Here is a 14439-nt window from a genome sequence, read left to right on the forward strand (position 1 = left end):
ATGGCTGCTCAACTTCTTCCAGTCTGGAAGTGTGTGGCAATTAAAAACTTAGGCCGTTTAGAGTAGCTTCTAAAACAACGTGCGACTCTGCAGTCATAACAGCGAAAGAATCTTCTAAAAGGTTTATGCTACACACAGCAGGTGATTAATTTACACTGCTAAGAGCAACATTTCCATTAAGCAGTCATTTCTTGTCAGTTCGATGTTCGGATTTGGTTTAAATGCTGTAACATCATATGGATAATTAATCTCTGGATTTCCTGCCGAGCTTCACATTAAAAATGTTCAAGTAGCTCGGTGTTCTAGGTGCTCCTCTGACAGTGACGCGAGGATCAAAAACAAGCAAAGTAGAAGCAATTGTGATCGGTGTGAGGGCAAAGGAAATATATATATGTATGTATGTATTTCTCAGGCATTGTGCTGTTGAGTGTGGCATCACGATGCACCAGTACTGATGCAATTAACTGAAACACCACAGGATAAATTCACAATAAGGCCTGTGCTTTATTAACCCGGCTTCTGTTAGCTCACTCATTAGACTTATCTAAGCAGTTCATTGTCATTTCTAAATCAAAGTTAACAACTTGCATTGAAGAAAAATGGCTTAATGGGAGATCTTTGTTGGGAAACAAAGTCTCCTTGGTTTACATTCAGATTTGATAAGGGCAGGCAGAGGTAAGGGTAGAGCGAGGATCAAATGCGGTGGCTAGAGGACGGTCGTAAAGAGGAGAAAATCAATTAAAGAGCGAAATGAGAGAGCGGGGGTTGAGAGTTTTCTTTTTTTTCCCATACATGTCTGCGACTGATAGCATCATCAAGTTCACGGCACCGAATATAGAGTTGAGTAATTGAATGTGAATGATAAAGAACAGGAACGGGAAGGGGATGGAGGGGGCTTCATTAGCACCGCAGCAGCAGCCGTCCGCGTGTGCACCTCACAACAGACCCTTTCTGGAATGGCAATATGTTCGTAAAATCCTTTTGATGTGCCTATAATTTAATCCGTTTGCCACAAGACAGACAGAGAGAGAGAGAAAGAGAGAGAGAGAGAGAGAGACAGAGAGAGCGCTGAAACACAGACTGGAAAAGTTCTGCACAATAAATGGGCAAAACTCAAACTTCGTCTAATGGCGCTTTCTGACACAAAGTCAGTACCAAGTCCGAGTCAGCATCTTTAAAATACAACAGCAGATAATAGCTTGGTATGCTATCCTTGCAGTGATTAAGCCTCTGGCCTGCTTTGAGCACTTGATGAATCAAATCAAGGAAACACCCATTCGCAGCGCCCTCTGCTCACCCACACAAACGCGCGCACACACACACACACACACACACAAGCGCAAGAACACACGGCGTAATGAGCATCTAATCAATCTTCCTCTGGAGGGGTGGTTGCAGTTTCATCCTGCTAGCTTGGCGAAATTGCTCCTTGCACTCCTCGTTTTGACGAATATGGGACATACATTGTTTACGTCAAAGGCGCCCTGGGGGGCTTTTCGGATCCATATGAATTATCCATATCCACTAAGTGCCTTGTAAAATAAGATGAATCATAGGGAGAGAGATCTGGAGTTGGTTATGCAAGACTCGGGTGATGGAGGAAGTCTGCCTTCCTCCATCACCCTCCTTCTACCCTTCCGATGTTATTCTTCTCGTTCAGACCACCGTCAGAGCTGGTGCAAAATAAAGAAGGGTGATTTGTCCCCTGACTGTACAACACTTTAGTCATGACTCCGAGCAATAGCAGATGAAGAGTGGGTTAACAAGTCTGACCCTTTTGACTTGTACTTGTGACTTAGGATTGGACACAATGCCCCACAGGAGGTGCTAACCATTCCCGGGTTGCTGCTAGAGTTGGGTTTGATGTCAAGCACGGCAAACTGTTGTGTTGAGCTGACCATTCAGTAAAGTCAGAGCGAGTGGTTCTTTATGTTCGTCTTAGATTTTTATTGATAGAGTCTTCAAAAAATGTTGATACTCCAAGGCTTCCCCCAAATGTACTATAAGACTGGAGGGTCACCAGGCTTTAATTCCCCTCCCCCACCAGACTAAGTTTGTTTATTTCAAACAGTGACAGTAAAGAGGGATTAAGCTACGTTGCTACTTGGCCCATTGAACTGGGCGTGAGGGAGTGTGCAACAATTCAGCCGTAACCGGGCAAGCTATTGTTTCCAAATTATTACGCCTGCTCACGCAACTCTGAATTTTTGCAACTTTTAACATTTTTCAACATGAAAAGACAGTGGGTCACTGTTGGACTACCCTGACTGACTTTGGGGACCACTGATATAAACTGTGGATCTCTCCGGGTCCTTCGGAGCTACTATGGGCCTTTTTGCCTCCTCTGCTTCCCAAATAGGTGACGTCTGGAAGTGGGTTTCACTAGATTTTATATAGGGGCAGTGAAAACCACCAGTCGATAACATATACTCATCACCTAAGTGCTTATTTGTCACTTAACATATTAAATCCTAAGAAAATAAAGTTAAATCTATTGCTGTGTTGGTACAAAATGTAATAACAGTCATACCTTTTGTAGGCAGCGTTTATGAAAAGTAGGTAGTTCAGGCAAAAGAAACATAAAAAAAAGATAAAATGTAGCATTAAAAAGCACGAAGGCCACTGCAAGCACTGGTGTATTTTCTCTATTACACATTTCCTCCACATTTTATCCCCATTAGGACAGGCAGGAGTGAGTCATGAAACTGTTGTCGCAGTCAGAACAATTGGATGTTTGGCTGGCTGTGTCCCTGCATTCAAAGCCGTTGGTACAAAAGTTTTAGGATTTGACAGTCCACAGAGGCTTTCCAGTGTCAAAGACATTTCCATGACCGTGAATCCGAAGCCTGCTACACCACCACCACGAGCTCTGTGACACTTATTCCAATGTATGAAGGTAAAGTGTCAGAAAGGGAAGCAGTTTGTATTGTCACTGTGCGATGCGTGGGCCTGTAAAGTTGTCATGCTTCAGAAGCTTGCCCATCCTCCCACGAGTTTGAATGCGCATCAGGATGGGAAAACACACGTGTCAGAACACTTCCAATAAACCACTGGTTTGCTTGACAAAGTCTCGTTGGTGGCGCATCACAGGGTCTGTCAGAAGTGGGATTTCACCCGACTTTCCTCTAGCCCTGGCTCTCTGTCCACATCGGAGGTGCAAGCGAGATGATATCATGTTTCAGGCTAGCCAGCGAGCCTCTCTGCCAACACTGGCTGTCTGTTTGCTCAGGGACTGCAGGAAGTCCCAACGCAATATCCACTCAGTGCGTCTGGGCAAGCCCATTAGCTACTTTAGACTGGACTGGAGTGGGTTAGAGAGGCTAGCCCAATCTCTCTTTTTTTCTTTTCTCTGCCTTGCCTCCCTGCTGGACCTCTGCTTACCACGTACCGTACCACGCTCTCCATCTTCCCCTTTCTTTCACCCACCGCCGCTTTGCTATTTCTCCTCTCCAAATAGTTTTCTGTCTCTCTTGTTTATTTACAGTTTAAGTCCCCATGCTTCGTTCTCTCGCCGCAGTTTTCTTTTTTCCTCTCCCCTCTCCTCCTCTTTCTGGCGTGATAAAGCACAATGAGAGAGAAACAGCGCTCCGGAAACGTCGCAGGGCCAGAGATATTTATCCAGGGCCTCACTGGACAAGATGGAGGGGATTACAAATATCATATTTAGCTTGGCTGCAAACATAATATCAGAGGGTGGATTATCAGAGGGTTGTGTGCATGTTTGCCTGGATGGACATTCAGTTGCAGCTTCAAAGTTCTAGCAGAGGATGCCACAGATTTCAGTTCAGGCCTATTTTGTCAGCAGCTCAGTAATTTCAACAATTCATTTAGTTATAAATGAAATTCCTGTTCATTTATAACTAGGTAGTCGGTGTCAGAAGATGCATATTTAGATCAAACATAGTATTATAGGTCATAAGTATACAGATGAGAGCTTTAGACCACATTTCCAATATCTTGCTCTGAACAACATCTTTACATTCATCCCTCTGCCTTGTATCTGAGTTTTTCCCCATAAGACGATTCAAAACCCCAGCTGTGGTAACCTTTTTTCCTTTTTTATATATACTGTAGCTTGGTGTTGAACCTCGTTTCATTCAAATGCAACCAGTATTTTTTTATTTTTTTTTACTTTCAAAATGCTAAAGTTCTTCACCTGTCGCCACCTGTCTGTGGCTGATGCTAACTCAGGACAGGTTTACATGGATGTATTCGCCTTTTCAGAGTCTGTTAGTTAGTTGTAATACTGGGGAAGATCTGCTTTCAAACCAGTTTGGGTTCACTTACATTTTATGGAAGTAACTGACCCTAATTGAAAAAGGGTCACCACTGCAACCAGGTCCTGTGAATTAATAAATAAATCAATAAGCACGATCATTTAAAATGAACTCAATTTCCAATTGCATGATTTATTGTTTTTCCTCGTTTCTCTCTCTCTTTCTGCCGAAAACTGGATGACAAAAGTCTTCAATCTGGTGCTTTGGTCTCAACTAAACCCCATTTTTGAAGGACAGTTTTGTTTAGAGAGACTTTATAATTCATTTGTATTTATTGTTTCTGTTGTTTTATTTATTTTGGATATGTAAAATGTCTTCTAGTTCCAGAGTTAAATGTTCGTTAGAATCTAAAGTTTATTGGTCTTTGAGAACGTGCTCTTAAATTATCATGTTATAATGTCATTATACTACAAAGGAAATGGTCTAAAAACAACAATATTATTGTTTATCGTAATAACTTCGGGGACAATTTATCATTCAGAAAGATTTGTTATCGTGACAGGTCCAGTCCTGTGTTCACTCGGGTAAGATGGTCTTCACTACAACACTATATTTTTATATTTATGTGAAAGACTCATATTTATTAGCTGAATCTGTCCAAGTTTCAACTATGTCTTTGGTTGCAAAAGAATCAGAGAATCCACCACCTCTTTTTAAAGTGTGTAAGGCAGCACAGTAGAATAAAAGTGCCTCTGTTAGCAACCTTTCGAAAGTACTAAAATGTCTCTAATGACTTTTTTTTTCTCAAAAAGCAATTATCAACTAATCTATCGACTTAGCAGGCTCCTAAGTGAGCTATAAAATTCAAACACCAAACCAGAAAAGTCAATAGACAAAAATAAGTACATAGAGAAACCCAGAGTCATTGCATCGATGCTTCTTTTCTGGATTAATTTTGTTTTGCTGGTCTCCAGCCCAGATAAAGGAAAGGGATGGAGCTGTGACAATAAATTAAACAAGAATCAAGAAGGTATTGGAGGGTTTCCCAATACCACAACATTTTTCTTCTTTTCGATAGTATCTACTACGCTGAGATGCTTATGGTCATTTAAGCAAATTAAACAATGACATCATTTAGCAATGCTATTATAAAGTCATTCAGCGGCCTTTAGGACAACAACTATAAAAATACCACCACTGGTCTAATTTTAGATCTTGTTGCCATTATGAGCCCTAGATATGAAAGTTATCAGATTACAGCTGGAATCTGTTTTGGAGGTTTTAACTACTGAATTTACTGAACTTTACTTCAAAATTTAAATACTTTGATTAAACGTGAACTGCACAACTCCAGAGATTTTATCTGTGAATAAAGAAAAATGGTACATTTTAGACTTAAACAAGCATAAAAACAGCCAAGGCTGGACTGAAACATTCTGCACTACTGACGGATCAACAAATAAGTAGTTTGTCCATATATAATGCCAAAACTACATTTTCCCCTCAATCCACCCTTAAGATATACTTCTTAGCTCCATCTTCTTTCTCCCCAAATGTGCTAAAACTCTCAGAGAATTAAAAAAAATAATAATACAAAAATCTACCACTGAAGTGCTAATTACTGCCCAGGGACAGACATCCTGAGGCGACGTATGAGCTCAAGGAATGGTGGTCTGCAGTAAAGCATTCATCTGTCTCCCTCAAGGTCACCGTCTGCTGTGCAAACGCACCTAATCATCTTGTGTCGTTTAGATGAAAAGCCCGGCTGCAGGTGGACGAGCCTGCCGCGCGGCAGATCTGAACGAGGAAAGCGAGCGCTTCAAAGGCACGACCACCGCGTTCCCGCCGGCAGCTGTGACGGGAGACTGTAATGAGCGCGGAAGGGAAGTCGGCGGAAAAGGTGCAGGGATACGAAGGAACGAGCCGTTAGTTAACCTTATGATGTCAGCGCAGGTCACACTCTACATGATTCATGACCTCTGAGGGAAATTTTCCATTCAGTTCAGTCTGGAGGGCTGTGTTGCGGTCTCCATGGAGACAGACTCGACATGAGAACAAAACCATTTAAAGTAATTGGCTGTGGAAGGAGGTAAAGTAAGTATTCCTCTTCACAATCATGGACTGAGAAGATCAGCGAGAAAAATCTTTCCAGATGATAAAAAGAAAAAGTAATATAAGAAGAGATCTGCAGACTTCAATCAGTGGCTTCGCTTTCTATACATGTAAGTACATAGTTACATGTTGGGGCTTATAATCCATAGGGTGGAGGAGTTGCTTAAAGGGGCTGAATTATGAGTTTTCCAGATACATAGCGTCAATTTATAGCAATAAATTATGTTGACTTCAGTTGTTAAAATATGCTATATGTATATCAAATATGACTTAAACATTTTACTTTGTAATTTAGAAAGTGAAATTATAAAGTGAAATTTGTAATTTCACTTTGTAGGCCCCTGTCTCTTTAAGAAACTCCAGCTCTTTGTGAAACTCCGCCTTCAGGAAGTTATCACTACACGACTCCTCTACTGATCCTTTAGCAACATTTTTACTAATGTTTGTTGCAATGAGGAGCAGCTCCTATAATGAACCCAGCTGGTGCACAGTTCCAGCAAGTGTTTACTAATTCCTGCTGGCTCGTCTGAAGGAGCTGAATAAAAGACATCTTGACTACCCTTTTATACATTTGGCAAAAAAAAAAAAAAGGTTTGTGGCCTGACAAGACAGCATTTTCAAAACATTTGGCATAAAACCGACAGCACTTCACAAGCAAACTAATTTCGACAGTCAAACATGGTGGTGGCGGCATGGTGGCCTGGGACTGTTTTGCTGCTTCTTAACCTTGATGACTTACAATAATAATAAATTAAACCTAGGAAAATAAGGCTGAATTAAAAATACTAAGTAGATGTAAATGTAGGACTTATCAGCAAATTGATTTGCAACATTCAAGTAGTTAAAAAAACATGCAATAACAGCAAAGTGCAAGAGGCAACGATTTATAATCAATAAGTCAAGAACTAAAGGGTGGAGAGGAAGCAAGCCTCTCTCCCCCCGCCAAGGTGAAATTTTGAGGATCGACTTCCTGTGTCATTTGCTGAGCAAGCAGATTCAGAGGGGGAATAAAAGAGACATCAAAGAGCACACAGCTCTGGAGAAAACAGAGATCCTTGTCTTCATGTTGTGAAAGAAAAGACATATAGGGAAAGAGAAGCAGGGGGTAAAAAATGGAGGCTGTAAGCTGGGCAGGTATTAGAAAGAAAAAGGTCAGAATAAACAGGAGATGCAAGAGGGCAGCCATTACTATGTCAATGTCAACCTTTTCCCCCCTCAACTCCTCTTTCACACTCTTTCTTTAATTTTGTCTTGTTTCGTTCCGTCGCTTAACCTTTCCACTCCTCCCCACCGCCGTCCTCCCTTCCCTCCTTCCATCTCCGGAGAGGATGAAAAACGTCTTTTGTCTGCTCGGAGATAAAACGCTTGAGCGTGCGAGGGCAAAGCAAAAAATAAAAAACAAGAAAAGAGACGGAGAAAAGATATTTAAAAAAATAAATAAAAGAAAACCTCCCTAAAATAACTACACAATCGAGCCTCCTAAACAGGTTTTTCTATCGATTTTCTGTCCAGAGCATAAACAGGGCCACGAGAAAAAAAAAAAAAAAAAAAAAAAGGAGGGGAAGTTTAGCTTCGAAGAGCAGAATGAAGATGGAAGAGAGGCGAGCGAGGGATGTTTTTAAATGAGAACACAGCTTGTCGTACCTCCTTTTCTGAGATGCATAGGAAAACAGAAACCGCTGGTTTCTTTTCCCATCCTTCACCTGTCATGCCCTCTTTTTCTTCTCTCCATCTTTAAATTCTATCGTCTACCGCCCTCCAAAGAGTTGCCGGAGGGCAATATCATTTTATTCTTACAGAAACGCTGCATGATGCCCGCATACATGCTCCTGCCACTTGGAATATTACCTCAGTGAGCCACATGTGGAACAAGAATTATACAGCTGGCACAACTATATGTCCTACACAAGACCTGAAAACCGTTCAAAACCGTGTTCAGACCTTCAGCTGAGACCTCAAAGCTTTTCAAATGCAATTTGACGCTTCTTCCAAAAGCAATCGAGAACCACAAAGTACCAAAGAAAACCTAAAATGGCAATAATCTGGGCATTTGCCCCAGAAAATAGGAAATGTGTGTGTGTGTGTGTGTGTGTGTGTGTGTGTGCGTGTGTGTGTGTGTGTGTGTGTGTGTGGTGACTAGTTAACAAGTTGGCTCTGTTTTCTAGCAGTAGCTGCGTTTCCATTACAATCTTTGTCTACACTGCAAAAACACAGAATCTTACCAAGTAATTTTGGTAAGATTTACAAGTAACTTTTTCAGCAAGATACAGGAGCTTGTTTTGAATAAATAACTACTTAATACTGATGAAGAAGAACTTGTTCCATTGGTAGATTATTTCACATATAACATGGGAAAAATGTCTTGTTATAAGTCAAGTGTCAAACTCAAGGCCTTGGGGCCAAATCCAGCCCCTTAAACTCTAAAGGGACACATAATTAGAACGGTCAAGATAACAGTGTGCTTAAATATTATTTTAGCAATCAATTCAAAGGAGAATTTATCCGTTTACTAACAAACTGCGTCAAATAGTTCATCCAGTTTCTTGTGAAAATCAACAAATCCCTGCACTTTTTCACACCAATACATAAGTGTGAGTTTATTGCAGATTTTTTGTAAAAATGGTGGAAAAACATTTGCTCTAAGTGATTGTGTACTCCCACCTACAGGTGGCAGTATTTCTTACACTATCAATACATTCTGGTACAACTGGCCCTTTAAGAACATTCATGATCTTTACTTGGCCACAACAAGAAAATGAGTTTGACGCCCTGTTATAAGTGAAAATCTTCCAGTGAGACTATTTCATCAATATTAAGGAGTTATTGACTCAAAACAAGGCCCTTCATCTTGCTGAAAAGTTACTGCCCCTTTAAGATGATTGTTAAGTCTTGGTAGCGTGTGAGCTAAAGTTTGAAACATCCCTCTAAGCCAGCCAACAGCAAAGTTCAAAACATCAAATTGCTTTTCGCTTCTCTTCTGAATTACTGTTCCCACAGCAAAACTAATCCGTCTTTCAGTCAAACTAAACTCCCACTTTTCCTCCAAACGATCTCAGCCCAAACTGTCAGTGCTTTTGATTATTTGTGAAAGAAAGGGAGGATTTGACGCAGACGGAGATTACCTCTGGAAGTAACGTGACTGTATCTCTGCCTCCCGTCGCCCCGCCTCTACTTTAACCTTCTCGAGACTTTTCGGTCCCGGGAAGGTCCATTCGGCGTGGAAGCGGGCGCTGCCAAAGTCACTCCCTTCAAGGTGATCCCACATCAAACGACCGGCACGCATGCCCACATAGGCAAACAACACACACTCCCCCCTCAGCCTTGCTTTTATTTCCCCCCTAAGTGCTGAGGGCAAAGCTTCAAAGCGGGTCAAAACACTCTCACAATTGTTATTCAGTCGGCTCGTTCGCTCCCAGACATTGTCTGCTCGACTTATGAGGGAAGTGGCAATGCTTTAATATCACTTTTACTGTACCCACGGCCTATATGATTAGTCACCTACATCTGTTTGTGCTACAGCAGAGGTCCATTAAGAATACACTCCTCGGCTGGAATGATTACATATAATAGCATAAGCAATGTAACGGGGACGTTTTCGTTCAACTTAGAGCCTGAATAATTCATGAGCCAGGTCACTTATGAGCATCAAAACACTGACTTTAAGCTGCTGCAGGGAACATGCAATGTTCTGAATACGGTTTGTGTCAGCTCAGTTTAATTTACAGCCACATGACTAAAAATACACAACCCTCAGTGAGCTGATGGGGACACTGCGGGTGAAGGGAAAACACTACACACTGTGGCACTCAGGCTTTCCAGCACAAAGGAAATTATGGAAATGGACTCATTTTTATGTTTGTTTATGTTATTCCTAAAACACTTAGCTAAACACGGCAATAATCTCTTACCAAGTGCTTTTGGTCTAGTTCTTAGTACAAATATATTACACTTCAAATAAGACAAAACTGCCTTATGAGTAACTTTTTGGCAAGAAACAGGAGCTTGTTTTGAATCAATAATTCCTTAATATTGATGAAAAAGATCTAGTTCCAGTGGCAGATTATTTCATTTAAAATATGGGGGACATGTCTTGTTCTGAGTCAAATGATCTGCCATTGGAACTAGTACTTTGACTTAAAACAAATCCCTACTTTCTGAAACGTTACTTGTAAGTTAGCTTCATCTCATTTCAAATGTACTAAGATATTTGTACGAGAAGCTAGACCAAAAAAATAGTATAGAATATCTAGTATAGTAGGTGAGATTTTGTGTTTTTACAGTGGATGTTGCTGGTTGAGTTTTTTTAAAATGACAAGCACCATGCAGCCTTTTAATGCTAATGATGTCTGAACACTTCTTGTTTTTTGTCTTCTACTACCACATGCTGGGAGGAGGGCAGGTTATTTCTATCAACGTATCCCAAGGTAATAATTAGATGCCTGAGTGTTCCCAAGGGACTAAAGTGCTCTGCTGTCTCTCATATGAACATCCTCCACCTGTTGCTGCACCCTGCCTGACAGCTGGCTAAAATAAGACTAATTAAGAGCTTTTGAAGTAATTTTAAGACAATTTAATGCTGGTAGCGCTCTTTCAAAGTATATGTCATACCCTGAATAAGTAACAAGCTAATGCTATGCTAGTATTACTCAATTAGGCAAAACAAAGATTAAAAAAGGCGTAGTTCCTGGTCAATAAGAACTTCAACAACTAGCTTTTCCATTTGTTTGTTATTTTTAGAGACTATATGTATGAAAATGTATTAGTTAAGTAAAAATATTACAAATATTACAAAAACATGGAATTCTTTAAGAAGTAGTGGGAATAGTTGTTGTGAATCCATTTTAAATAAAAGGTGTTTGATTATGGTATACATTTTTGTTAAAAATTTGGTTTTATGATGCAACGAAATCAATGCCTTTTTAATTGTACCTCCATCACATGACTGACCATCTAACATTGCTCTTTCACACATCTGACACGCCAGAGTAATCCTATTTGACCGACATTTTAGACATGTTAAAACATTTTTCTGTACCAAAACCACACTTCACACACACCATGTAGTCTGTACTGCACACAGCACTTTAAGAATTTCACTGCAACTATGACTGATTACTTATCCAATGCTGTCTGCACTGATGAAGAGTCACTAAACCTGCCAGAAACTACAAGTAAAACTGACGGCCTGACCTATTTTCTGATTAATTCAAGTGAAAATGATCTGACCAACTGGAGGAATTGAGATCGCTGAGATTTCAATCCCAAAATGAACTTATTCCATTATCACATTGACAGACTGAGGCCTCGTCCCCACAAGTTTTTTTGTTTTTTTTTAAACATGAATGTCTGTAACTGTTTTTGCCCCACATCCTCATGCAGACGGCATTTTACAGGATATTTTCATGAATGCGCTCATGTATTAGCCCAACCTCTGACCTGACTTCTTGCCCCAAACCCACCACACAAAAAGAACAACAATGTCCAGCGTGGTGCTGCAGCTGCTGTAGGACCTAATTGAAGATTCTGCAGCAGCTGCAAAATGTGCTACTAAAAAGAACTCCACCGTATGTGGAGGACGAGGGAGTAAAAACCTGCATTTAGGGCTGTTCTCAGTGTTTCCGTGTGGATGAAAACAATATTCAGAGATCAGTCCCGTGTAAATGTGTTTGAACACGTCATCTGTTTTAGAAAAATAAAAAAATAAAAAAATACCTGTGTAGACATGACCTAAATTCTACTCCCTTGATCCCGATACACGTCAACTATTCACAATTTCAATCACATTAAAAATAACACATACTTTAAAAAAGTGCAAAATCCAGTTTCTAGTGCAAATATCTTAGTACACTTTAAATAAGACAAAACTAACAAAGTATTTTTTCTGCAAGATATAGGAGCTTGTTTTGAGTCAATGTTTCCTTAATATTGATGAAAAAGTACATATAGAAAACGAGTCTTCATCAATATTAAGGAATTAATAACTTAAAAGAAGCTCCTTTATTGTGCTGAAAAGTTATTTGTAAGTTGTCTTTTTTTAAGTTCCACAAAATTCACTCATTTTCCCCAACATTCAGACCCATGTGACATGTTTTATTCAATATGTCGAGACGCACAGCAACATAAGAAATCATCAGACAGCAGCTTCAAGGTCATCATACAGTGATGATCTGTGCATGCCAATAACACACACGATGAATCAGTCTCCTTAGGTGTGTGAGTTCTCATTTTGTCTAAGTGCTTCAACAGACGAACTTTAGCATCCAGCTTCTCTCTCTTTGCTTTCTACCAAAGTTTCTTCTGAATCTAATTACAGTCACACACACCCACAAAAAAGCAGGGTCAGTCTGTTGCAGATGAATTGCTAATAGGCTGCACATACACACACATCTCCTAATCTCCTGATTTTATCCTCTCTCTCATCTCACTCTGCACTGAATCACCACATTCTGTATGCAAATTCACACAAAGTCAACCAAAACCAACTCCAGCCAAGAAATATCCACTTATAAAACTCTGTAGCACAGACATGGAGCAATGTGTTGGACAACTAAAGCCCCGTTTGCTCGCAGCACGTATGAGCAAACATAGTGTGGATAGGGAACTTCTACATACAAAAGCCTTGAAAAATGTTTTAGATTTTTTAGTAGATATGCACCCATCAGTCAGTCAGTAATCGGAACTGGATATTTATCCCTTGATTGGCTCATCAAGAACATAAAAATCAGATTTCATGGTAAATGAATCAGAACTAAGAACTTGCATAATTGTCTTTCTATAAATGTATCAACCAACAACACATACTTTGACTGGCTTTATTTTTAATTAATGAATCGTCTTGTAATTCCATTATTTTCAGTTCAAATTACTAAACATTTTCTGTCATTCATAATATAGTCCCAGGAATGACAAAAACGGAAAAATCGGAATCTGTCAAATCTCAGAAACCTGAAGATTGGGATCGACCAGAAAAGGGTTGATCCATGCTTCTTATTTGTTGTAAAAACATTTGAAAAAATAGTAAAGTATAATTTTCCAGCTTATCTGCACATGCAATTGAGGTTGAAATAAAGAATTGAACATATTTTTGTAGGCCAATATGTTATCCGTTTTTTTTTTTTTTTTTAAAGCCGCAGCACATTCCTGCCCCATCTCAGATTTTTGTCTGTCCTCCACATGTCACATTAGCGATGCAGAACTCTCACTTCCTCCGTCTCTGCCCGTCAACCTCATCTGTGCTGAGAGTCGTCGACAAGCTAAAAATCACCCTACATCATTAACAGGAGTCAAACAGAGAGCGGGATCAAAACAGTTTAAAAAGAGATGCTATTCAGTGGATCTTATGCAACAACAAGCAAAGAAGCTTCTAGATGCTACTGTAAAGTCTGAATAAAGACAAAAACACAGGTAGAAATGGTTTGAAAGTTTAGATTTGTCATTTTTCAATAACATCTCAAGCCATTTTGTTGTCCTAGAAGCCAAACGTTACATTGATCACTGTGTAATTTCAGTGGTAATCCGGATTTTAAACCTTGTACTTGTTTTTGATCCGTCGACTCTTTTCTTCAATAACTGAGAAAACTAAAGCCAAAGAGATACGACGATGTAAATGGTACGAAAAGGCCTGCTCAGTAATTGAATCTGGGTGCAAACAGATCATAAAAAACCCTGTAAAGCGTGTAAAGCCCTGACAACGTGCTTGACCACCCATTTTCAATCACCTCGAAAACCTCACACAGCTGACAGATGAGATAACAGATGCTTAAAATTATAAATGAGCCTTTTTAAACGGGGCTGTTAAATTTTAAGCCTTCCTCCAAATGCCAGATGCCGTAGTGCATCTTGTCTTACAGAGCCCTAACACGGAAAAGGACAAGGCTCATGACAAAACCAGAAAAAGAAAAGAAAAAAAGAAAAGCAGGATTAGTAGCACACTTATTAAAGATGAGCAGAACCATCTTCCTGTTCTCGAGTGTCCATCAATCATCAATTACGGCTGCATTAACCCGTTTGGGGACCTTGATAATTCAGAGTCACCGCTTGATCCTCGCCTGATAGAGTCGCTGTGGGTGTTTGGCTTGTCAACGCTCTTCACTGACAATTAAACCTATAA

The 14439-nt window shown here is 40.0% G+C and overlaps 1 protein-coding gene across 3 annotated transcripts in view; it reads right to left on the bottom strand.

The window, feature by feature from the left end:
• The window catches only part of LOC106934504 (neurexin-3b-beta-like), a 115195-nt gene that overhangs the window by 96692 nt on the left and 4064 nt on the right, over nucleotides 1-14439 (bottom strand). Inside the window, exon 1 of one of the 3 annotated variants that reach the window (XM_015014461.1) lies at nucleotides 14262-14384. The exons of the other annotated variants lie outside the window; for them this stretch is intronic. Coding sequence (XP_014869947.1) covers nucleotides 14262-14313 — 52 coding nt within the window. The 5' untranslated portion in view covers nucleotides 14314-14384. Of the gene's footprint in view, nucleotides 1-14261; nucleotides 14385-14439 lie in introns of those variants that run through there. 3 annotated transcript variants of the gene reach the window in all.

Source organism: Poecilia latipinna, unplaced genomic scaffold, assembly GCF_001443285.1.
Source record: "Poecilia latipinna isolate Pla-1442-1.1 unplaced genomic scaffold, P_latipinna-1.0 Scaffold1818, whole genome shotgun sequence".
Lineage (NCBI taxonomy): Eukaryota > Metazoa > Chordata > Actinopteri > Cyprinodontiformes > Poeciliidae > Poecilia > Poecilia latipinna.